General features: G+C 39.2%; 1 protein-coding gene across 1 annotated transcript in view; it reads left to right on the top strand.

Moving 5' to 3' along the window:
• Positions 1-7,036: 7,036 nt before the first annotated feature.
• Positions 7,037-24,362, top strand: part of bace2 (beta-secretase 2) — a 59,104-nt gene continuing 41,778 nt past the window's right edge. Inside the window, exon 1 of the mRNA XM_060905738.1 lies at positions 7,037-7,499. Coding sequence (XP_060761721.1) covers positions 7,227-7,499 — 273 coding nt within the window. The 5' untranslated portion in view covers positions 7,037-7,226. The remainder of the gene's footprint in view (positions 7,500-24,362) is intronic.

Here is a 24,362-nt window from a genome sequence, read left to right as displayed (position 1 = left end):
TACTCACCTGACTTTATGTGATTGGAGCAGAGGATGAAAGGTCTACGATAACCAGAACCTCCCTCATCTTTGTTTAGAGTAGGCTGAAGGGCCTACAGTCACGCTTGACACAGTGGAAATACTAGACAGTGAACTGGATTTCTTCGCTAGAGGAATAAAAGAAGCCATCTACATCAGGGCCCTTCAACCTACTCTAAACAAAGATGGGGAGAGGTTCTGGTTATCGACGACCTTTGATCCTCTGCTCCAATCATATAAAGTCATGTGCTGGAAGCAGAAGGTCATTCCTTGACAAGGACTGGAGTAAGCCAGTCAAAAATTCGGGTAAGGAACAAAAGTTAAGTCTCTATAACGTGCAATATTATAACATTATTGCACGCTCATTCTCCATTGGGGAGAGTGTCGTAATACATGAAGGATAAGCGATATGATAACAATATTGCATGTTATCAATAAACCCATTATAAGGGAATAGAATACGTTTTTATTCTATGGAAAAAGTGGCCTGTATGTATAATAATTGCTTATATTTATTTATTAGCTATTATTTATTATTTTTTATTTCTAAAGGCCAAGAATTACATTCTGATGTATGTTCAAAGGTAGCACACTACTATTACTGTATTAAATAATACTATGAACTTCAACAAATGCCACAAAGTGACACTATGCTCCCTTAGCAAAAAGAAGTTTATTCAAGTGTACTATGAGTATATTTATTTTTTTACTAAAACTGAGGAAGTATACTTGAAGCTGACTTTTTATAAACTATATTTTATATACTTAAGAATAGTATAGTGAAGTATACTTGGCTTATGCTGAAAAGTATAAACAAAAGTCTAAGACTAAGTACTTTAATACTAAGACTTGCACTTATACTTTAATACTAAAACTTGTACTTTAGTATACTTTTTACGTTTTTCTGCCACAAAGTACTAATACTTAGTATATCTTGCTCCAAGTGCATAATAAGGTCAAGTCATTGACTCATGCTTAACATTTAATTTATATATTAATATAATATAATGCTGGAGTTTAAAACTTTACAGTATATAATATGTGTGCTCAATTGCATTATCTTTATGTACCTTAAAATCATACACAAAACAGAAAAACTTTTGACTTGACTTTATTGATCAAGACACCATTATGTTTACATTTTTACATGCAAATGTGCACGTTTTCCTTTCATTTTCTCCAGTAAGGAAGGACTTGATTTCATAGGTCTTTGTTTTTGAAATGTTTGAAAATATATCAAACTTGTTTTCAACATTCTGTCTTGTGATTTTGTAAATGCATCACACTCTTGTGTACATACAGTATGAGTAAACTTTAAGAATACTTTAAGGAGTATATTTCCAGTATATAAATAGTAAGCTACAAGTAATATGCCAAGCAAACTTAAAGTATAACAAGTAAACTAGTGAAATAACCAACGTTTATAACAGTATACAATAATAAACTAAAAATAGGGACTCAAAGTGGGCGGCACGGTGGTGTAGTGGTTAGCGCTGTCGCCTCACAGCAAAAAGGTCCGGGTTCGAGCCCTGTGGCCAGCGAGGGCCTTTCTGTGCGGAGTTTGCATGTTCTCCCCGTGTCCGCGTGGGTTTCCTCCGGGTGCTCCGGTTTCCCCCACAGTCCAAAGACATGCAGGTTAGGTTAACTGGTGACTCTAAATTGACCGTAGGTGTGAATGTGAGTGTGAATGGTTGTCTGTGTCTATGTGTCAGCCCTGTGATGACCTGGCGACTTGTCCAGGGTGTACCCCGCCTTTCGCCCGTAGTCAGCTGGGATAGGCTCCAGCTTGCCTGCGACCCTGTAGAAGGATAAAGCGGCTACAGATAATGAGATGAGAGATGAGGGACTCAAAGTATATGACTAGTACAAAGGCAGTATATCGATAAGTTTACTTGTGGTATACTTTAAGCATACGAGAGGGATATACCAAGTACATTGATAGTATATACTAGTGCATCTCAAAAAATTTGAATATTGTGAAAAAGTTCAATATTTTCCATCAGTTATTTAAGAAAGTGAAAATGTTATATATTATAGACTCATTACACATAAACTAAAATGTTTCAAGCATTTTTCTATTTTAACTTTAATCAGTATGGCATACAGTACAAAACATAAAAAACCCATCTCAAAATATTAGAATATTTCAATTTGAGTTTGAGTAAAACAGTATGAACACAGTGTATCTCTCGGTCTAGTTCAGTACACACAACCACAATCATGGGGAAGACTGCTGACTTGACTGTTGTCCAGAAGATGATCACTGATGCCCTCCACAAGGAGGGTAAACCACAAAAGGTCATTGCTGAAAGGGTGGCTGGAAAAGGTGCACAAGCAACAGGGATGGCCACAGTCTTGAGAGGATTGTCAAGAAAAGTTGATTCAAGAACTTGGGAGAGCTTCACAAGGAGTGGACTGAGGCTGGTGTCAGTGTATCAAGACCCATCACGAACAGACATCTTCAAGAAAGGGGATACAACTTTCATATTCCTAATATCAAGCTACTCCTGAGCCAGAGACAATGTCAGAAGTGTCTTATCTGGGCTAAGGAGAGAAAGAAATGGACTGTTGCTCAGTGGTCCAAAGTCCTCTTTTCAGATGAAAGTACATTTTGCATTTAATTTGGAAATCACAGTTCTAGAGTCTGGAGGAAGAGTAGAGAGGCACAGAATCCAAGGGGTTTGAAGTCCGGTGTGAAGTTTCCCAGTCTGTGATGATTTAGGGTGCCATGTCATCTGCTGGTGTTGGTCCACTGTGTTTTATCAAGTCCAAAGTCAACACAGCCATCTACCAGGAGATTTGAGAGCACTTCATGCTTCCATCTGCTGACGAGCTTTTTGGAGATGCTGATTTCCTTTTCCAGCAGGACTTAGCACCTACCCACAGTGCCAAAACTACTACCAAATGGTTTGCTGACCATGATATTACTGTGTTTGATTGGCCAGCCAACTTGCCTGACCTGAACCCCATAGAGAATCTATGGGGTATTGTCAAGAGGAAGATGAGAAACACCCGACCCAAAAATACAGATACGCTGAAGGCCACTATCAAAGCAACCTGGGCTTCAATAACACCTCAGCAGTGCCACAGACTGATCATCTCCATGCCACACCGCACTGATACAGTAATTCATGGTAAAGGAACCCCAACCAAGTATTGAGTGTATAAATGAATATACTTTTCAGAAGTTGGACATTTCTGTATTGCAAATCCTTTTTTTTGATTGATCTTAGGGAATATTCTAATAATTTGAGATACTGGATTTCTGATTTTCATGAGCTATAAGCCATAATCATCAAAATAAAAAAAAAAACGGCTTTAAATATTTCACTTTACATGTAATGAATATAGAATATATGAAAGTTTACCTTTTTGAATTAAATTATGAAAAAAAGGAACTTTTTCATGGTATTCTAATTTTTTGAGATGCACTAGTAGATGAGTGTACTTGTTGCATACTTTAAAGTGTACTTTTGCAAACTTAACATGAACTTTAAAGTATACTTTTATAAACTTGAAATGTTCCAATTTAGTCCGAAAAAGTATTAAATTTGTATGCTTTCTAGTACACTAAAAGTACATGGTCTGTAGTATACTTGCTATACTTATACTGAAGCATACTTAATAAAATGAGCACACATACTATATACTGTAAAGTTTTAAACTCCAGCATTATATTATATTAATATATAAATTAAATGTTAAGCATGAGTCAATGACTTGACCTTATTATGCACTTGGAACAAGATATACTAAGTATCAGTACTTTGTGGCAGAAAAACGTAAAAAGTATACTAAAGTATAAGTTTTAGTATTAAAGTATAAGTGTAAGTCTTAGTATTAATGTACTTAGTCTTAGACTTTTGTTTATACTTTTCAGTATAAGCCAAGTATACTTCACTATACTATTCTTAAGTATATAAAATATAGTTTATAAAAAGTCAACTTCAAGTATACTTCCTCAGTTTTAGTAAAAAAATAAGTATACTCATAGTACACTTGAATAAACTTCTTTTTGCTAAGGGAGCATAGTGTCACTTTGTGGCATTTGTTGATAGTACAACCCTGATTCCAAAAAAGTTGGGACAAAGTACAAATTGCAAATACAAACGGAATGCAATAATTTACAAATCTCAAAAACTGATATTGTATTCACAATAGAACATAGACAACATATCAAATGTTGAAAGTAAGACATTTTGAAATTTCATGCCAAATAGTGGCTCATTTGAAATTTCATGACAGCAACACATCTCAAAAAAGTTGGGACAGGGGCAATAAGAGGCTGGAAAAGTTAAAGGTACAAAAAAGGAACAGCTGGAGGGCCAAATTGCAACTCATTAGGTCAATTGGCAATAGGTCATTAACATGACTGGGTATAAAAAGAGCATCTTGGAGTGGCAGCGGCTCTCAGAAGTAAAGATGGGAAGAGGATCACCAATCCCCCTAATTCTGCACCGACAAATAGTGGAGCAATATCAGAAAGGAGTTCGACAGTGTAAAATTGCAAAGAGTTTGAACATATCATCTACAGTGCATAATATCATCAAAAGATTCAGAGAATCTGGAAGAATCTCTGTGCATAAGGGTCAAGGCCAGAAAACCATACTGGGTGCCCGTGATCTTCGGGCCCTTAGACGGCAGTGCATCACATACAGGCATGCTTCTGTATTGGAAATCACAAAATGGGCTCAGGAATATTTCCAGAGAACATTATCTGTGAACACAATTCACCGTGCCATCCGCCGTTGCCAGCTAAAATTCTATAGTTCAAAGAAGAAGCCGTATCTAAACATGATCCAGAAGCGCAGACGTCTTCTCTGGGCCAAGGCTCATTTAAAATGGACTGTGGCAAAGTGGAAAACTGTTCTGTGGTCAGACGAATCAAAATTTGAAGTTCTTTATGGAAATCAGGGACGCTGTGTCATTCGGACTAAAGAGGAGAAGGACGACCCAAGTTGTTATCAGCGCTCAGTTCAGAAGCCTGCATCTCTGATGGTATGGGGTTGCATTAGTGCGTGTGGCATGGGCAGCTTACACATCTGGAAAGACACCATCAATGCTGAAAGGTATATCCAGGTTCTAGAGCAACATATGCTCCCATCCAGATGACGTCTCTTTCAGGGAAGACCTTGCATTTTCCAACATGACAATGCCAAACCACATACTGCATCAATCACAGCATCATGGCTGCGTAGAAGAAGGGTCTGGGTACTGAACTGGCCAGCCTGCAGTCCAGATCTTTCACCCATAGAAAACATTTGGCGCATCATAAAACAGAAGATATGACAAAAAATACCTAAGACAGTTGAGCAACTAGAATCCTACATTAGACAAGAATGGGTTAACATTCCTATCCCTAAACTTGAGCAACTTGTCTCCTCAGTCCCCAGACGTTTACAGACTGTTGTAAAGAGAAAAGGGGATGTCTCACAGTGGTAAACATGGCCTTGTCCCAACTTTTTTGAGATGTGTTGTTGTCATCAAATTTAAAATCACCTAATTTTTCTCTTTAAATGATACATTTTCTCAGTTTAAACATTTGATATGTCATCTATGTTCTATTCTGAATAAAATATGGCATTTTGAAACTTCCACATCATTGCATTCCGTTTTTATTTACAATTTGTACTTTGTCCCAACTTTTTTGGAATCGGGGTTGTATATAGATGAGTGTACTTGTTGTATACTTTAAAGTGTACTTTTGCAAACTTAAAATGAACTTTAAAGTATACTTTTATAAACTTGAAATGTTCCAATTTTGTCCGAAAAAGTATTAAATTTATATACTTTCTAGTACACTAAAAGTACATGGTCTGTAGTATACTTGCTATACTTATACTGAAGCATACTGAATAAAATTAACTTTAAGTATACTACTTTTTGCTAAGGACTAACATGCTTTTTAATATGATAGAGTAGAGTGGGGTAATACGCCCCCGTGGGGTAATACGCCCCCGGCCTGTTTTACCCAAAATAACCACCAGATGGCGCAAAGTTACATTTCTATTGTTGCTATGGACTGGCTTGACAACGGGGATATACAAATACCCACTGTGGATCGCATATCAGCAACGCAGCGGAGAGAAATCAAATTTCATGGTAAGTGATATAATGTTCAGATATCAGTAAAACTGTATTTAGATAGCTGCTATTTTGTCAGATATCACAGCTGTGTATGTGGTATGAGTAGACAAGTCAGTACGTTAAAAAAAATACATGAGGTATAAAAAGTTGAATCACATTTTGAAAGTAAAACCCTTTTTTGTAAAAATGTAGTCTGTGGGGTAAAACGCCCCCTTAATGGCGGGGTAAATGGCCCCCAGGGGGCATCGTTTCCTTTTATCATAATTACTGTATTTCATACATTTCTGAATAGCAGATACATAGTTTTTAATAACATCTCGCTTACCTGCTTGAGTAAAGCAAGTAATTTGAACTTAATATGAAAAATAATTGAAATAAAAAAATTGAAATTAAAATGCAAAATATAATAAAATCATGCATCTATTCATTAATTCAGGGATATTTTCTTGTTTCTTTCACATTATCGGCTTAAGTAAACACTTTTGCTATCCAAACAGCTTTTTTTGAGTGAGGGGGCCTATTGCCCCACCTCAGGGGGCCTTTTACCCCACTGGGGGGGTAAAAGGCCCCCTTGGCACAATGTTTGTTTTTGTTAAAAAAAAAAATAAGTATTAACTTTAGGTAAAGTTTAGGTGGCATTATTGTTCATGTCACTGTTGTCAAAAACTATGATTAAAACTAAACACATGGTTCATTTCAACTTGGAGAAAAACTGAATTTTCCTTAAGGGGGGCTTTTTCCCCCACTCTACTCTAGTGTGCAGAGCTGGTATTTTGTGAGGCAATACCTATATAAACACATCACAAGTTCCCAGAAAAAAAGGACCTAGGAAGATTAATAAAGAAAAAAATAATAAAACGCCATTAATGAAGTTGCAGTGCTGGAATGTGTGTGTTTTTTTTTTGAATCGTCACATCCGTCAGATGGGAGCTCAGGAAGTTCTCCAGTGGAAACTCTGGAGCTGTTGCTCGCCTGGGATTCGACGCAGCCTCTCCAGGATTTCTCCACTCACCTCCCATTACTCGGAAGTATCAAAAATGGGCGAGTCCATCACGGAAGGACTTTGTTTTCTGACCCAAGCCTGAGTTTCCCTGCACATCAGCAGTGTTTAGTGAGTTGTTATGATGTTTGTCCGCAGCTGGCTGCAGCTGTGTCTGTGCGTTTGGAGCTCGCAGTCTCTGTATCGAGTCCCTCTGAAGAAGTTTAGCGGAAAGTTGGACTCGTCGGTGCTGCTGGAGCTCAGAGACTTGAACCGAAGCACATCTGGAAACGGCCTGTCTCTCGCATCAGATCCTGCGGGAAATGTGAACTTCATCAGCATGGTGGATAATTTAGAAGGGGACGCCAGTCGGGGTTATTATTTACAGATGGTTATTGGGACGCCAGGTCAGCCTGTAAGTTGTTTACTTACTTTCTTGATTACACACACACACTCTAAAGTGATATGCTGTTTGGGCCAAATTTATTTATATATATATATATATATATATATATATATATATATATATACACACACACATACATATGTGTGTGTATGTGTGTATATATATATGTGTGTATGTGTATATATATATATATATATATATATATATATATATATATATACTACCGTTCAAAAGTTTGGGGTCACCCAGACAATTTTGTGTTTTCCATGAAAAGTCACACTTTTATTTCCCACCATAAGTTGTAAAATGAATAGAAAATATAGTCAAGACATTTTTCTGGCCATTTTGAGCATTTAATCGACCCCACAAATGTGATGCTCCAGAAACTCAATCTGCTCAAAGGAAGGTCAGTTTTATAGCTTCTCTAAAGAGCTCAACTGTTTTCAGCTGTGCTAACATGATTGTACAAGGGTTTTCTAATCATCCATTAGCCTTCTGAGGCAATGAGCAAACACATTGTACCATTAGAACACTGGAGTGAGAGTTGCTGGAAATGGGCCTCTATACACCTATGGAGATATTGCACCAAAAACCAGACATTTGCAGCTAGAATAGTCATTTACCACATTAGCAATGTATAGAGTGGATTTCTGATTAGTTTAACGTGATCTTCATTGAAAAGAACAGTGCTTTTCTTTCAAAAATAAGGACGTTTCAAAGTGACCCCAACTTTTGAATGGTTTTGTGTGTGTATGTGTATATAATATATATATAAAATCTCATTATCTCTAGCTGCTTTATCCTGTTCTACAGGGTCGCAGGCAAGCTGGAGCCTATCCCAGCTGACTATGGGCGAAAGGCAGGGTACACCCTGGACAAGTCGCCAGGTCATCACAGGCCTGACACATAGGTGGGGTTTACATTAGACCGTATCAGCGGATCATCAGATTAACGTTTTTAAAACGATTCGCGTGCACACAGCAACACCAATACACGGATACGCTCGGCTCCGCAGGCATCCTGCGCTCCAAATCACTCCGCCCTGAACAGCGAGTGCCCTCTGGAGGGTGCGCACTCCGGCCCTGCGCAGCTCACAGAGCGCGCGAGTATAGCGCACGAGCAGTGATTCAAGACTGAGCCGCTGTGTGTGTGATCCCAGTGCATATCACTTACTACTTGCAAGTGGAAGGATGGCAAGCCTAAAGACAATCATAACTACACAATGGGCAGTATTTGCATCAGTATTTGCAGTATTTTCATACTTTTATACTCTTTAATGAAAGGTGATACAAGGCGGAAGTCCGCGCTGTTTTTCAGCAGTCGCGTCACATGACCAACGCCAGCGAATCAGGAAGGTGGATGTCACAGTGACGTTGTCCAATGACGACGCCAGCTAGAGCTCAGCACAGCGTATCCGCGTATTCTCAATGTTTACACAGCACCGGACCAGACACGATCTGGATTGAATACGTGGACCCTGGCGGATTCCTGTTTCCCGGCGTTTCCAGGCGTTTTAATGTAAACGGACAGTGCATCCGCGAAGAAAACGAGACAGATACGGTCTAATGTAAACTTGGCCATAGACACAGACAACCGTTCACACTCACATTCACACCTACGGTCAATTTAGAGTCACCAGTTAACCTAACCTGCATGTCTTTGGACTGTGGGGGAAACCGGAGCACCCGGAGGAAACCCACACGGACATGGAGAGAACATGCAAACTCCGCACAGAAAGGCCCTCGCCGGCCACAGGACTCGAACCTGGACCTTCTTGCTGTGAGGCGACAGTGCTAACCACTACACCACCGTGCCGCCTGTTTTGCACATATTAAACGAATTGTACTGTACGCAGTGTAGTATGCAGTGTTTGACTTAAACCAAATAATGAGCCAAGGTAATGAAATAAGAAAATGTTGATAAAATAAGACTTTAAGATGATTACAATATCATCACACATCACAATATACTTACATTCATTTAACATAGGCCGACTTACAACCAGATCGGTTTACGACAGGTCAGTCGTAACCAAACTCAGTCGTAAGTCGACGACTACCTGTATATTATTATTATTATTATTATTATTATTATTATTATATAAAAATCTTTTCACAATATACATGTCTGAATTGTTGCAGCTTCCTGAATAGTGAAATATAAACTCCTCACAGTCCTTCAGTAGAGGATTGTTTTCAAGAACATAATACACCATTCAACTATTAAGCACTTGAAATAATATCCTGGCCATTTATTTAAGCCACTGAGCTTTTTTTTTTTTTTTTTCCCATCAGCTGAACGCACGAGAGCATATATAGAAATATAATTTTTTTTAAATTATTATTTTTTTTTTAGCTTTTTCACTTTTCCTGATGTTTGGATTAAACCCATTCAGTCCAAATGGCCAACTGATAAGTGCTCAATTTTGTATACATTTCATTATATCCCCCACTGTAACAAAGTTGAAAAAAACATGTATATCACAGACCCCACCGCTTTACTGTATCATTTATTATAAAAATTAGCAAAGTGCCAGCGAAACATGAGTGCGAATACTTTTTCTGTCCCTGAAGTAAATCATCTCACATTGCTTGTCATGCATAGTTTCATAATGTTTTTTTTGAAAGTTGTATTTCATTTTCCTTTTTTTGTTTGCTTATAAATACACTTATGTTTTTAAGTGATACTTGCAACTTTATGGCGGCACGGTGGTGTAGTGGTTAGCACTGTCGCCTCACAGCAAGAAGGTCCTGGGTTCGAGCCCCGGGTCCGGCGAGGGCCTTTCTGTGCGGAGTTTGCATGTTCTCCCTGTGTCCGCGTGGGTTTCCTCCGGGTGCTCCGGTTTCCCCCACAGTCCAAAGACATGCAGGTTAGGTTAACTGGTGACTCTAAATTGACCGTAGGTGTGAATGTGAGTGTGAATGGTTGTCTGTGTCTATGTGTCAGCCCTGTGATGACCTGGCAACTTGTCCAGGGTGTACCCCGCCTTTTGCCCGTAGTCAGCTGGGATAGGCTCCAGCTTGCCTTCGACCCTGTAGAAGGATAAAGTGGCTAGAGATAATGAGATGAGATGAGATGAGATGAGACTTGCAACTTTCATTATTGAAACTATCATAAAGGTTATTGGGTCTTAAAAAGAAGTACATTAGCTCAATTTGCTGTTTAGGAATGATTTAGCTCATAAGTTGTCCTTTTTCATGAATTCAGTTGTATTTTATTTCTTGTGTATAAAATATCGGTTTTTACACTGTTAATATGTTGTACGTTTTGTATTTTTGTGGTGTTTTAACACTGAATACATAATTTTGGGGCATTTTTAACAGCTAAGCTTGTGAAGTACCAATAACCAAATTAACAAGGGTGGGTCCGTCCGTCCGCCCTGGGTCCGAAATACGCCTGGTACAGCGTCTTTTAATGTTTGCCAACGGAATCTGAAGTATTGTTGGGTTTTAAGGAAAACTGTTGAAACTTGACTCTCAAATGAAACTTCTGGTGTATTTTAGTGATAAGTTTCAGGAAACACATTGAGTAGTTTGTTATTGTGTGATCTAATGCCAAAGATATTTTATCAGTTCTGATGAAACACTCGGACAAAAATTGTCTCGTCCATGAACCGACCACTGCTAGACATTTCCGACGGCGTGGCTCTTTGAAGCCTTGTATAGACAGGACCGGGATAAGAATAATGATCATGGTTTTGTGGTACTGAGGGCAGCATGTGATTCAAGAGACTGTGCTTGTCCCCCTTGGGTAACACGAGAGACCAAGACATTCCTTCATATGTCCGCTGTGGGCCTGAAAGCTCAAGCTCACATGAGTTCACATGATTACCAAGCAGGCAGCTGACTGAGATTATGACCAAAGGAAACATATTCACCAGGAACGGTTTGTTCAACTCCCCTTTTAACACCTCTCACTGCCTTGGCATTGTACACTGTAAAAAAAGAATAGTTGAGAATACTTGAAATTTCAAGGCAACAGTCTGCATTAAGAAGTTTATGTTTTGCCAATGATGTGCCCATGATAATCCAAACTATGATAAAACTGTTATCTTTATTAAGAATTCTTAATTAAGTCAATTTTCAATTCCTCATTCTGCCAACATAGATTTCTCTTTTTGCTGAACAGTGGCATTCACAGTAGTACAAAAAGGCATTCAGACTTTTTTGGGGGGCTTTTTTCACCTTTATTTGGATAGGACAGTGTAGAGACAGGAAATGAGCGGGACGGGGAGGGATTGGGAAATGACCTCGGGTCGGAATCGAACCCGGGTCCCCGGATTTATGGTATGGCGCCTTATCCACCTGAGCCACGACGCCATACCCACGATGTGGGTTTTAAAAACTTTTTTTCAATATTGAAGTTTTGTAATTGTGTAGAACAATGAAAAAAGGCATGTATAGTTTAATGATAAATTGTGATAACCTCAGGGGCGTTGTGCCTCAGGTGGATAAGGCGCCATACCATAAATCCGGGGACCCGGGTTCGGTTCCGACCCGAGGTCATTTCCCGATCCCTCCCCGTCTCTCTCTCTCCCGCTCATTTCCTGTCTCTACGCTGTCCTATCCAAATAGAGGTGAAAAAAGCCCCAAAAAAATCTAAAAAAAAAAAATTGTGATAACCTCAATTGCCTTTTTGCACTACTGTGAATGCCACTGTTCAGCAAAAAGAGAAATCTATGTTGGCAGAATGAGGAATTGAAAATTGACTTAATTAAGAATTCTTAATAAAGATAACAGTTTTATCATAGTTTGGATTATCATGGGCACATCGTTGGCAAAACATAAAATTCTTAATGCAGACGGTTGCCTTGAAATTTCAAGTATTCTCAACTATTTTTTTTTTTTTTTTTTTACAGTGTATGCACTTTTTTGAGAGGATTGATTACTTGTGGTCCAATAGGTTATTTGATGATTAAAGTGCATATCACGGGTAAATTCAGGAGCAAGATCAATGTAATTCTCCTGTTTTATATTAAACTTTGGTCAAATATCTGTAACATTCTGCATTTTGTGCAATATTTTTTTTACCTTGTACAATACCAGAAACATTTAGTTGAAATCAAGCCATTTGAGGCGAATTGGTCCGCCTCTGAAAAAACTTGCCATTTGGATTTCCCGGGAAACATTGATTTTCGCGACGTCACGTGCGGGACGCCTCCTTCTGAATCCTATGTCAGCGCTGGTTTGTTTATGAGAAAACGACCTGGTGGTTTTCTGCAAACTTCTTCAGCATTATCACGTAATTATTAAAATGGTTAACAGATGTATCATAGGAGGGTGTAGCAACACCAATGTTGATGGGATTAGTACTCATTGTTTTCCAAAAGACCGGACAATGAGAGAAATGGGAGCGCTTCGTGCGAGGCACCCGGAAAAATTGGCTACATGCTACAGACTACAGCATTATTTGCGGTGCTCACTTCACAAGGCCCGACGACTTTTGAGAACTATTTGCAGTGGGAAATGGGCTTCGAGAGGCAACTTGATCTGAAAAAAGATGCAGTTCCATCTGTCAGAATGCCCAAAGCAACACCATCTCCATCTGTCCGCGTCACCAAAGGAGCCAGCCGTGTTCGTCTCCTCTGACAGAAGGCGAAGTGCTGCGTCCACTGAGGCCCTTGAAGCCGAGGACCAAGCAGAGCCAAGAAAAAAAAACAAGAAAATAGGCAATTTACAAGTTGACTGTTGCCAGGGTAAGAAATAATTCTGACATCTCATTATATTCTTCATCCAAAGGTGAAGTAACATTGCGCTCACGTGACAATTCCATATTTCAATGCAAAATCGCTAGCTGCTAAGCTTGGTCTACACAGGCTGTGCACTGAATCCGTGCAAGCTCTCGCAGCCTGCTGGCGCTTCTGTAGGTGACGTCACGAATCTGGCTCCAGACTCCCTTGGGATTTTTCCGGATGCGTTTTATTTTTTCTGCTGTAGAGCAATTCCAGCGTTATGGACGTGACACTTGAACTCAAAATGGCAACAAATGACCCAGTGCATGTTTTATTGTCTCCCAGTATTTAAACAGGTGTTGCATATTTTAAAGCTGTACCATACTGGAGAAGTGATAGAACAAGAACAATTCCCATAGTACATCTAGGGCATGCCAGAAAATGCCAATAAAAGATGCGTTATGGATGTGACAGAAAAAGTATCACTTTTCTTGGGTGACTGTACGTTTTTATCAAACTCTGTGAAATTGTAAACCTAATGTCGAAATGGAGATATCCATTTGATAGAGGGGTCCAAGGTGAATATTAAAAAATCTTTGTTTAAAATATTTTGTATTTCATGCAGAGTTTTGATAGGAAAAGTCAGCGTTATGGATGTGACGAAATTCCGTTATGGACGTGACGCGTCTGAAATAGACATGGCATGTGTTTAGAAAATCAGCAATTTAACCACCATAACCCTTTGAAAAACTCTCTAAATATCAGCTAAAACTATCAAAGTTCTTAAATAATATTTAGGATGGCTATTGTTTTGCTGTTTTGTGGATTTTAGCATACATTTCTGTGGCTTGTGGCAATAATATAGAATTGTACATGATCAAAGTTGATTTTAGCTTGGGTTTTACATTATAAGAAAGAAAGACTGACATATTAAGGCGAAGGGAACAATTCTTGTGACAAATTGGTTCAACTTATTCACATCTGTAAAATACAGGCCTAGGCGATATCTCCCGGAGTGGTTTTGATGTATTACATGTTGCTTTATTTTTGCATGGTGAGGTTGACATTTACATGGAATTGCCCTGTAGACAGATGGCCTTGTGCAAAATTACCCTTCTGGATGAGTATGTAAAGGGACATACTTTCATATAAAAAAAAAAAAAAAAACCGAAATTGGTCCAGGATACGCACTTTAAAATATCTACAACACGGCACCAAGGATAAAAACACAATAAGGACCTAGAGTGTAAATCCATTGTGCTGCTCATAAGAGAGCACAAAAACACTGCATCAATGTAGAATATATATAGACAAAAGGAAAACACTCACGGAGCAGACAGCAGCATAGATTTTCTGTTTCTATATAGTAATATCCTGCTAAGTAACCAGATTTTAGGGCAACTTTAAAGTTTTGTGAAGGATGATGATGCTGCCATCGCCATGCTTCACTGTAGGTTTGGTGTTCTTTGGGTGATGAGCAGTCTTGTTTTTGTGCCAAAGATATCTTTTAGAATCATGTCCAAAAAATTTTACCTTGGTTTTATCAAGCCATAAAACATTTTGCTAAATGGTTTGGCCACATGGCGACTATGTTTTGGCAAATTTTAGGCAGATGATTTTTTGAACAGGGGCGGCACGTGGTGTAGTGGTTAGCGCTGTCGCCTCACAGCAAGAAGGTCCGGGTTCGAGCCCCGTGGCCGGCGAGGGCCTTTCTGTGCGGAGTTTGCATGTACTCCCCGTGTCCGCGTGGGTTTCCTCCGGGTGCTCCGGTTTCCCCCACAGTCCAAAGACACGCAGGTTAGGTTAACTGGTGACTCTAAGGTGGTGTTTACATTAGACTGTATCAGCGGATCATCAGATTAACGTTTTTAAAACGATTCGCGTGCACACAGCAACGCCAATACACGGATACGCTCGGCTCCGCAGGCATCCTGCGCTCCAAATCACTCCGCCCTGAACAGCGAGTGCCCTCTGGAGGGTGCGCACTCCGGCCCTGTGCAGCTCACAGAGCGCGCGAGTATAGCGCATGAGCAGTGATTCGGGACAAATAGCAGGAAGTGAAAGTCCGCGCCGTTTTTCAGCAGTCGCGTCACATGACCAACGTGGCATGACCAACGCCAGCGAATCAGGAAGGTGGATGTCACAGTGACGTTGTCCAATGACGACGTCAGCTAGAGCTCAGCACAGCGTATCCTCGTTCCTCAATGTTTACACAGCACCGGATCAGATACTTAATGGATTGAATACGTGGGCCCTGGCGGATTCAAGTTGTTCCGCCTGTGGAGTCGTTTCCCGGCATTTTAATGTGAACGGACAGTGCATCCGCGACGAAAACGAGACGGATACGGTCTAATGTAAACACCACCTAAATTGACCGTAGGCGTGAATGTGAGTGTGAATGGTTGTCTGTGTCTATGTGTCAGCCCTGTGATGACCTGGCGACTTGTCCAGGGTGTACCCCGCCTTTCGCCCGTAGTCAGCTGGGATAGGCTCCAGCTTGCCTGCGACCCTGTAGGACAGGATAAAACGGCTAGAGATAATGAGATGAGATGAATGAGATTTTTGAACAGACTTCAACAAAACACAACAGTAAGAGAGATTGTCACATGCAAGGAGTGACCAGTACTTGCCAGATTTTCCTGATGCTTATTTAATGTTGTTGTTGGTCTCTTGGCAGCCTCCCTGATAAGGCTTTGTCTTGTGCTTTTGTCTATTATGGAGGGAAGGACTGTTCTTTGTAATGTCACTGTGGATCCCCGTTTTCTCCACTTCCATAGATTCCATGGTATATCTAATGTTTTAGAAAAAAAAATGTTCCCGTCTCTTGATCAGTACCTCTCAGTAACGAGCTCCCATACATGCTTTGTGGACCATGGCTTTACCTAAAACATTTCTATCCATTTTTCACTTAAATTTTGTTGGTTGCTATATCACATTAAAAATAGAAGAAAGATCTGGCATGATTTATCTTGGTTTCATTTTCTACTTCAAAATTTTAACAGGGATCTGTACACTTTTTTTTAATATATACAGGGCTTGACATTAACTTTTAAACCCACTTGCCCTGGGGGGAAAGTGGGGGGAAATTTCCACTTGCCCCCTATTTTGTGAGTACTACTTTTTTTTTTCAGGAAAAACATAGAATAGTTGTGAATTGCAACAAAAAATGATCACACGTTGAGTTGAAGCTTGGTTATTGATTAAGTTTATTATTAAGTTTGGTTATTGGTTAGTTTTTCCTGCCTTTGTCGACTTATTTCCATTTCACATGCATGCAACTGTTGTAAAGTTCAGTGTGTTTGTGTAGAATTCTCTCAGACTGTAGGTTCATTACTCAATGTAGAAATCATAAAATTGAAATCTATAGCAAAGTTTGTATGAAGAAAACAATAGGGTGCCAAGACTTTTGAACAGTACTGTGTTTGAGAATTATTTATATATGAGTGATTCCACGCTTATGGGTACTGAAATGGGGACATGAACTTATTCACCTAAAACCATTTCTTTTTTTACCATCAGGTCACAAAACATGTGTAATCTTTAATGAATGATATGTTAAAAGATAACTTTAATTTTCTGAGATGTAATAAAAACATTTATATGCCAAAGTCAAGCCTATGAGTTCCAAAATGATGTCTGTTACATTACTTCTGTTACGATTGTCCATCTCGTGTCTGTTACAAATTAATTACAATCTAGCTCTATACCATGTTAATCTTATTGAAAGAATGTGTATGTTTATTCTACTACACATGTTTATTAATTATATTTGCTAAAACATCACCTTCCTATGTTTCAAAAAGTAATTCTACATTGTTAAAATTGAGAATATATATGTCCACAACACTTCTGTTACGTTCTGACTTTGGCATATAGATATGTTTTTATTACATCTCAGAAAATTAAAGTTATCTTTTAACATATCATTCATTAAAGATTACATGTTTTGTGACCTGATGGTAAAAAAAAAGAAATGGTTTTAGGTGAATTTATAAAAATAAGTTCATGTCCCCATTTCAGTACCCATAAGCGTGGAATCACTCATATATTTTTTTTTTATCATCTACCTCTAGGTTTAAAAAAAACAAAACAAAAAAACAGAGCTGCGTCATGACAGATAAGATATATATATATATATATATATATATATATATATATATATATATATATATATATATTTATTTATTTACACACACACTAAAATTTTGAGTTTAAAATTGTTTAGTGTGTAGGTTGTGGGTGTTTTATACAGATGTGGCAACCTGTAACTGAATCAGTGCAGCCAGTCTGTCATGAAGCAGCGTTTTTTTTGTTTTTTTTTAATTAATTAATTACTTGATTAAATAAACCTATAGGTGGATAACAAAATAAATAAATAAATATATATATATTGCACAGTGCTGTGTTCTTCTGATAACAGAAACAAAGCTCCAGCTCTCTCTGGTATTAATCTGTTCTGTTGTTTCAGAATTTGTGCATGTTGCTCCTTGTTGAGGGTTTTTTTTTTTTTTTTTTTAAATATGCCTGAGTTTGAAACCAATCTGGGTTTCCTGTGTTGAATAAGGAAGTGGCTTCACTTGTAAGAAAATCCAACACTTTCATGAAGACGCTGACTCGAATGGGATCACAAAAAAATAAAACAAGATTCTTAAGCACACCCTTCCATCCTTACTTCCGACTTTGTTTTTGTAAAATACATTTTAAATACAATCGTGAATTTCTCTGGAGTTTTCAGGCTGAGCTCCTTTCCTCGTATTCTTTAACCACTCATTTCCTTGTTGTTCTTGAAGTATTTGCTTCTATTTAACATTTTTCTTGATAGCGGGGAGACGGTAACGCCTTTTATCTATTTCTCTGTTTGAACAAGCGAAAACTGCGCAAAAATTAACCATATTGAAGACAGATTAAGCCTTGCTTGCATGAAAGACGGTGTCTGTCTGACCCCAGCTGTAATTATCACATGATGCGTGACATCATGCACAAGGGGTCTATAAACAGTACGCGTACCATACTACACCAGTGGGAGGATATAAAATAACTTGCAAAGCAGTAAATGAAACCGAGATTAAGAAAACAGCCAAGACATAATGGTGATGTAGTGAGGGACGCTTTTAGGAACTGAAATAAAAGATCAAAAAGCCTCATTTTTGTGGTGCGAGTTCGTAATGTCATTCCAATTTACTCTGTCGGGTATGTCGGGAACATATCCCACTTGCCCGAATGCATGTTTCACTTGCCCCGGGCAATCGGGCAGTCCTTAATGTTGATCCCTAATATACTGTATTGTTCTAAAAAATTTTGAAACGCGGCTTCACATTGTTATTATGGATTACTGTGCGTAGGTTAATGGCAAAAAAATAAAATTGTATCACTTTAAATATGCACGTTGTTCCTTAGAAATTTGTAAAAGAATCGCAAGTAAGCGTTATGATCTCAAGCATAAGGCGGAATATCATGATTCCTACTTCGTCAAAAATCATGCAGTCCTATATACAAAACAAATATCTATTCATAAATGCTAATCTTGGAAAGTATACTGTGTGTAAGCACAAAATTGGTGGAAAGTAATCTGAGAGTGGAGGGGAAACTGACTCCATGAATCATTTGAAAAATGTTGAAATAACTAGGATCAGTAATATATTCCCTTTTTAAAAGAAAATAAACGGTCTTTGTTACATTGTGGTTGATTTGAATTGACACTTAAAATTCTACACAATCATGTTTTGAAATGTCTTTTTGAAGCTGATGAATTGAGAGAAACTATATATAAAACCAGAAAAGCACTCCGAGAGCGCAGACCTCCGCCAATAATCATTTAAAAAAAAATCCGGGATCCAGAAGGTGATCCGGATCACCGCCAAAATTTAATGGATTGTTACTTGTGCCCAGTCACACCTCTGGAAAAAATTTCAGAACAATCCGTTCATAACTTTTTCCGTAATGTTGCTAACAGACAAACCAACAAACAAACCACGCTACCGAAAACATAACCTCCTTGGCGGAGGTAATAAAACGAATATAGAATACAGCAAAATAATGTTCCCTTTGCCACAAAGTGAGGAAACGGGGAAAGTCATTCCCTCTTCCTTTTCCTCGTCTTCCCAGCCCGTCATTCCTCAAGACCATGAGTTCATTCCAGCAGGCTAACACATGATGTGTTCAATCTTATGATCTCCCAGTCATGTGAATGCACTTCGAGTGTATCATGATATGGTGACTGTTCCGCCTGTGCTGCTGTGTGTGAAATCTTCATTATCCAGATGCTTCTCATCTCCTCCTTAGATGACTAAGCACGCTGACCTGAATGATGCGAGTGTTTAAAACCCAATCCAAGATCCTCAATGGATATGTAATTAACAGTACTTATGTTAATTGACACCAGGCTTTTTAAACAAGGCACTAATTGTTGAATCTGTCGAGGTCCGCTGAGGCGATGGCTGAAGTGGCTCACATCTGCTAATTGTAACAAACAGGTAGCAGATGCGTGCATGGTAACAGAGAGTGCCTGCCAATTAGCCAAGGCATCTTGATGCGGGCCGATTAGCCTAACGTGCAAAGCACTGGAGTGGGAGGATGAAGGGGAGAGGAAGGGAGGGGGATCGGAGGAGCATCGGGTAGGCAAGTAAGGAAGATGCCAACCAAGAGAAGCTAGATTTTAGGGCTGTATATGCAAATCTTGTTACAAGTTGCAAGTTTAATCCTGTGTCCTCGAATACTAATTTCTCCTGACTTTGAGTGGACGTGCTTTTTGTAGACCATACAGTGGTGCTTGAAAGTTTGTGAACCCTTTAGAATTATCTATATTTCTGCATAAATATGACCTAAAACATCATCAGATTTTCACACAAGTCCTAAAAGTAGATAAAGAGAACCCAGTTAAACAAATGAGACAAAAATATTATACTTGCTCATTTATTTATTGAGGAAAATGATCCAATATTACATATCTGTGAGTGGCAAAAATATGTGAACCTTTGCTTTCAGTGTCTGGTGTGACCCCCTTGTGCAGCAATAACTGCAACTAAACGTTTCCGGTAACTGTTGATCAGTCCTGCACACCGGCTTGGAGGAATTTTAGCCTGTTCCTCAATACAGAACAGCTTCAACTCTGGGATGTTGGTGGGTTTCCTCACATGAACTGCTCGCTTCAGGTCCTTCCACAACATTTCGATTGGATTAAGGTCAGGACTTTGACTTGGCCATTCCAAAACATTCACTTTATTCTTCTTTAACCATTCTTTGGTAGAACGAATTGTGTGCTTAGGGTCGCTGTCTTGCTGCATGACCCACCTTCTCTTGAGGCTCAGTTCATGGACAGATGTCCTGACATTTTCCTTTAGAATTTGCTGGTAGAATTCAGAATTCATTGTTCCATCAATGATGGCAAGCCATCCTGTCCCAGATGCAGCAAAACAGGCCCAAACCATGATGATACCACCACCATGTTTCAGAGATGGACTAAGGTTCTTTATGCTAGAATGCAGTGTTTTCCTTTCTCCAAACATAACACTTCTCATTTAAACCAAAAATTTCTATTTTGGTCTCATCCGTCCACAAAACATTTTTCCAATAGCCTTCTGGCTTGTCCACGTGATCTTTAGCAAACTGCAGACGAGCAGCAATGTTCTTTTTGGAGAGCAGTGGCTTTCTCCTTGCAACCCTGCCATGCACACCATTGTTGTTCAGTGTTCTCCTGATGGTGGACTCATGAACATTAACATTAGCCAATGTGAGAGAGGCCTTCAGTTGCTTAGAAGTTACCCTGGGGTCCTTTGTGACCTCGCCGACTATTACACGCCTTGCTCTTGGAGTGATCTTTGTTGGTCGACCACTCCTGGGGAGGGTAACAATGGTCTTGAATTTCCTCCATTTGTACACAATCTGTCTGACTGTGGATTGGTGGAGTCCAAAAGCTTTAGGGATGGTTTTGTAACCTTTTCGAGCCTGATGAGCCTGAAGGTTAGAGAAGCAGCCTTGAGACCCAAAGGGTTGCTGGTTTGATTACCTAACCCCCAACTGCTCCCTGGGTGGGTGCTGTAGCATAGCTGGCCATTGCTCTGGGTATATGTGTGTGTGTGTGTGCTAATTGTTCACTTGTGTATTTATGTGTGTGTTCACTGCTTCAGATGGATGCAGAGGAGGAATTTCACGGTGCTTGAGTACATGTGATAAACAAAGATTGCTTCTAGGTAGGCAGAAGGAAACTATTGGCATTCGTATACAGTGCTTTGTAGAAGTTTTCCATCTTCCTGGAATTTAACAGGTTTTTCCCGCATAACAAATGATCAATACGTGTGTTATTCCTGTCTGTCTTTTTTTTTTTTTTTTTTTTTTTTTTTTTTTTTTTATATTGCTGACTCATGTTCTCTTGAATAGCGAATTTTCTTGAAAAGTCAAAATTTATTATTAATCAGTATTTCAAAGAAAATCAAAAACGGACAAAATGCTGCTTGTATAACAGTTTTTAACCTCCAGGTTCTTGGAAGCTCCAGATGAAAGTCAGCTTAACGAGAACACCGTTGACTTAAGTGGCCTTCACTTTTGAAATATTAAAAAGGCTCTCATTTTTTGGGACAAAAACCACCTCAGTTGAAGAAACTGTTCGGTAATGGGTAAGAGAATTTTCTAACTTGGGATATTGAGGCTAAATTGAGGTTGGCCATCCCAATAAACTCACGATTGTTGGATCAATAGTTAGAAAGCGGACGTTGTGTCATACCACCCAAGCACAAACGAGACAAGGCCATCCCTCAAAACTTCACACACAACTAAGAAACCGCAATTGGTGAGGGAAGCAACAGTGAGGCCAACAGTCACTCTGAAGGAGTTACAGAGCACAGTGTCTGAGGGCCTTGGACTTCATTTCTTATAAACAGATTTATTCATAAATCATTTTTAGGGAGCTTTTACACAAGAAATTAATGTCCATGAAAGTACCATAAACTCAGAAGAACTTTTATATCATACTCATGCACTTGAATATGTGTAAATCTATGTAAAAGATGATTAACTATTAACCTCAAGTGTTATGTTACTATTGATAAATTAGGAAAAAGAAGACCATTCAATTAAGAATCCTGCTATTAAAAAAAGGAGGACGTGCTGCAGTGACAAGAAATTAAGGCCCTGTCCACACGGCAACGGATTCAGGTGAATCTGATAAAGTTGTTTATCGTTTCGGCCTGGCGTCCACACGGCACCGGCGTTTTGGGTGCCCCAAAACGATATTTCTTGAGAACGGGTTCCAGAGTGGAAAAATCTGGCAACGGCGCCATTGCGAAGTCGTCTGGATGAGTAGAACAGATTTGTTTACGATGACGTCACAACCACATGACTAGAACAAGCAGCACTCTCGCTGTTTTGTATGAACCACTGCATTGCATTCACTTTTGTATGCAGCTTTTCTTTTAAATAAACAAGTAACTGAACCATTTCTTGAATTTCTTTTTTTTTTATTGGATAAGACTGCTTTTCAAAATGTTCACACACACTAAGAAAATTAAGTTATATAAAACTATGAACACTAATAAAACTAATTTGTACACACAAGGCACGATTTCCTCGCGTAGTCGCAGCCATCTTGTTGTTGTGTGCTTGTTCCTGTGAGTACTTCACGCCGGGTAGAAGAAGGGGTTTATGCGCATGCGTCCTACTTCTTCTATTGTTCTGGTGTCTCCGATGGGACCGTCTTACAGCGCACGTAGAGGTGTGGCATGTGTATTGCATCGTTTTCAGCAAGCGTTGCGTTGCCATACATACCTGATATTTTACTGATCCGTTGCCCATGTGGACGCGATATTTTTTTAAAATAAAATCTCGTTGCCGTTGTCGTGTGGATGTAGCCTAAGTTGCTGCTAGTGTATGGGCAAATTAACAACTCAAAACACAGAGCACTTGTTAAACGTGAGTGCATGTGGATCGCAACCGGAACATTTTCTATGTAAAGTTCAGCCTGGAAAAAGTAGGAAATGAATGAATACAGGATTAAATTCTTTAATTGGCTCAAACACGCATATTAGGTGAAAGAATGTACTTTGCACTTTCTAGATTCCCCAGTACCTCTTAAAAGTTTCCTTTCACATAGTGGTTTCACTTCAACAACTGTGAAAATTGAGTAAAGTAATTAAACCCCGCACACACACACACAACATAAGCAAATAGCTGCAGGGTTATAAAAGTAATTTATGAAGACACTGTAGATAAACAAATGTTCATCATTACGTCACCTCAGTTGCTTGAATAAAATCAGCATTTTTATTTTCCCTCTCTGTATGGCTTGATTTGAGATAATAAGCCATTAAAATGAATGGCGGCATTGAAGAGCTTAACTGATTTGAAATGGGACAATGGGAGATGTTGGCGGCGTAGTGGAGCATCCGAGTCAGTAGGTTTATTATGATGGAGTTAACGATGAGGAATGTCTGTAATGGCCCCTCTGCCCACTCGGCAAGATGGCACTGCTCCGTTATCTCATTAGTTCTCCCTCGTTGAGCTGGTGCTCAGACAACATTATTCTGACTGCTGCAGCTTGCTTGTACGCGTCTGCCAAAACGGGAGCATATGTGTTTGTGTGTGTGTGTAGAGAGAGAGAGGCTGTGCCAGCAGAGTCCCTGAATGGGATTTTCACAGTAGCTTGATGGTTAGTGTGTTGGAAAATTTGAGCAGGGTTTAGATCATTACCCATGTGTGTGTGTGTGGGCATGTTTTTATATCTTGGCAGGGATCAAATGTCTCCAAAAGGATAGGAATATCTAAAAGTTTTGAATTTGTGGGGACATTTGCCTGGCCCTCATGAGGATTTTTTTTTTTTTCCCAAAAAAACCCTGCAGCTTTTATTTGAAATCAAAAAGATCCACACAATTTCTTTTTGGTTCCTGAGATTAATTTAGATTTAGATGCAACATAGGATTAATTAGCTGTATTGATGATGTCCATGGAAGGTCTTTACAAGGCTGGTAAGCCTGTGTTGTGTGTAAATGAGAAGAGTCTTACTCATTTATATTTAATAAATTAAAATCAAAGTGTCAACCGTTTTTCCTTCATATCTCCTCGACACGCAGCTGTCATTACAAGTATTGGTACCCATGCAAACACTTAATCCCCGTGCTGTTGGAGTGACGGTTAGTATTCTTAATCTTTTTGTAAAGTCTGTGGTTCTAGTTTCACTCTGTGAACTTTCCTGAGGGTGTGAATCACAGGGC

This window comes from Neoarius graeffei, chromosome 23, assembly GCF_027579695.1.
Source record: "Neoarius graeffei isolate fNeoGra1 chromosome 23, fNeoGra1.pri, whole genome shotgun sequence".
NCBI lineage: Eukaryota > Metazoa > Chordata > Actinopteri > Siluriformes > Ariidae > Neoarius > Neoarius graeffei.
This window is presented reverse-complemented; position numbering and strand designations above follow the sequence as displayed.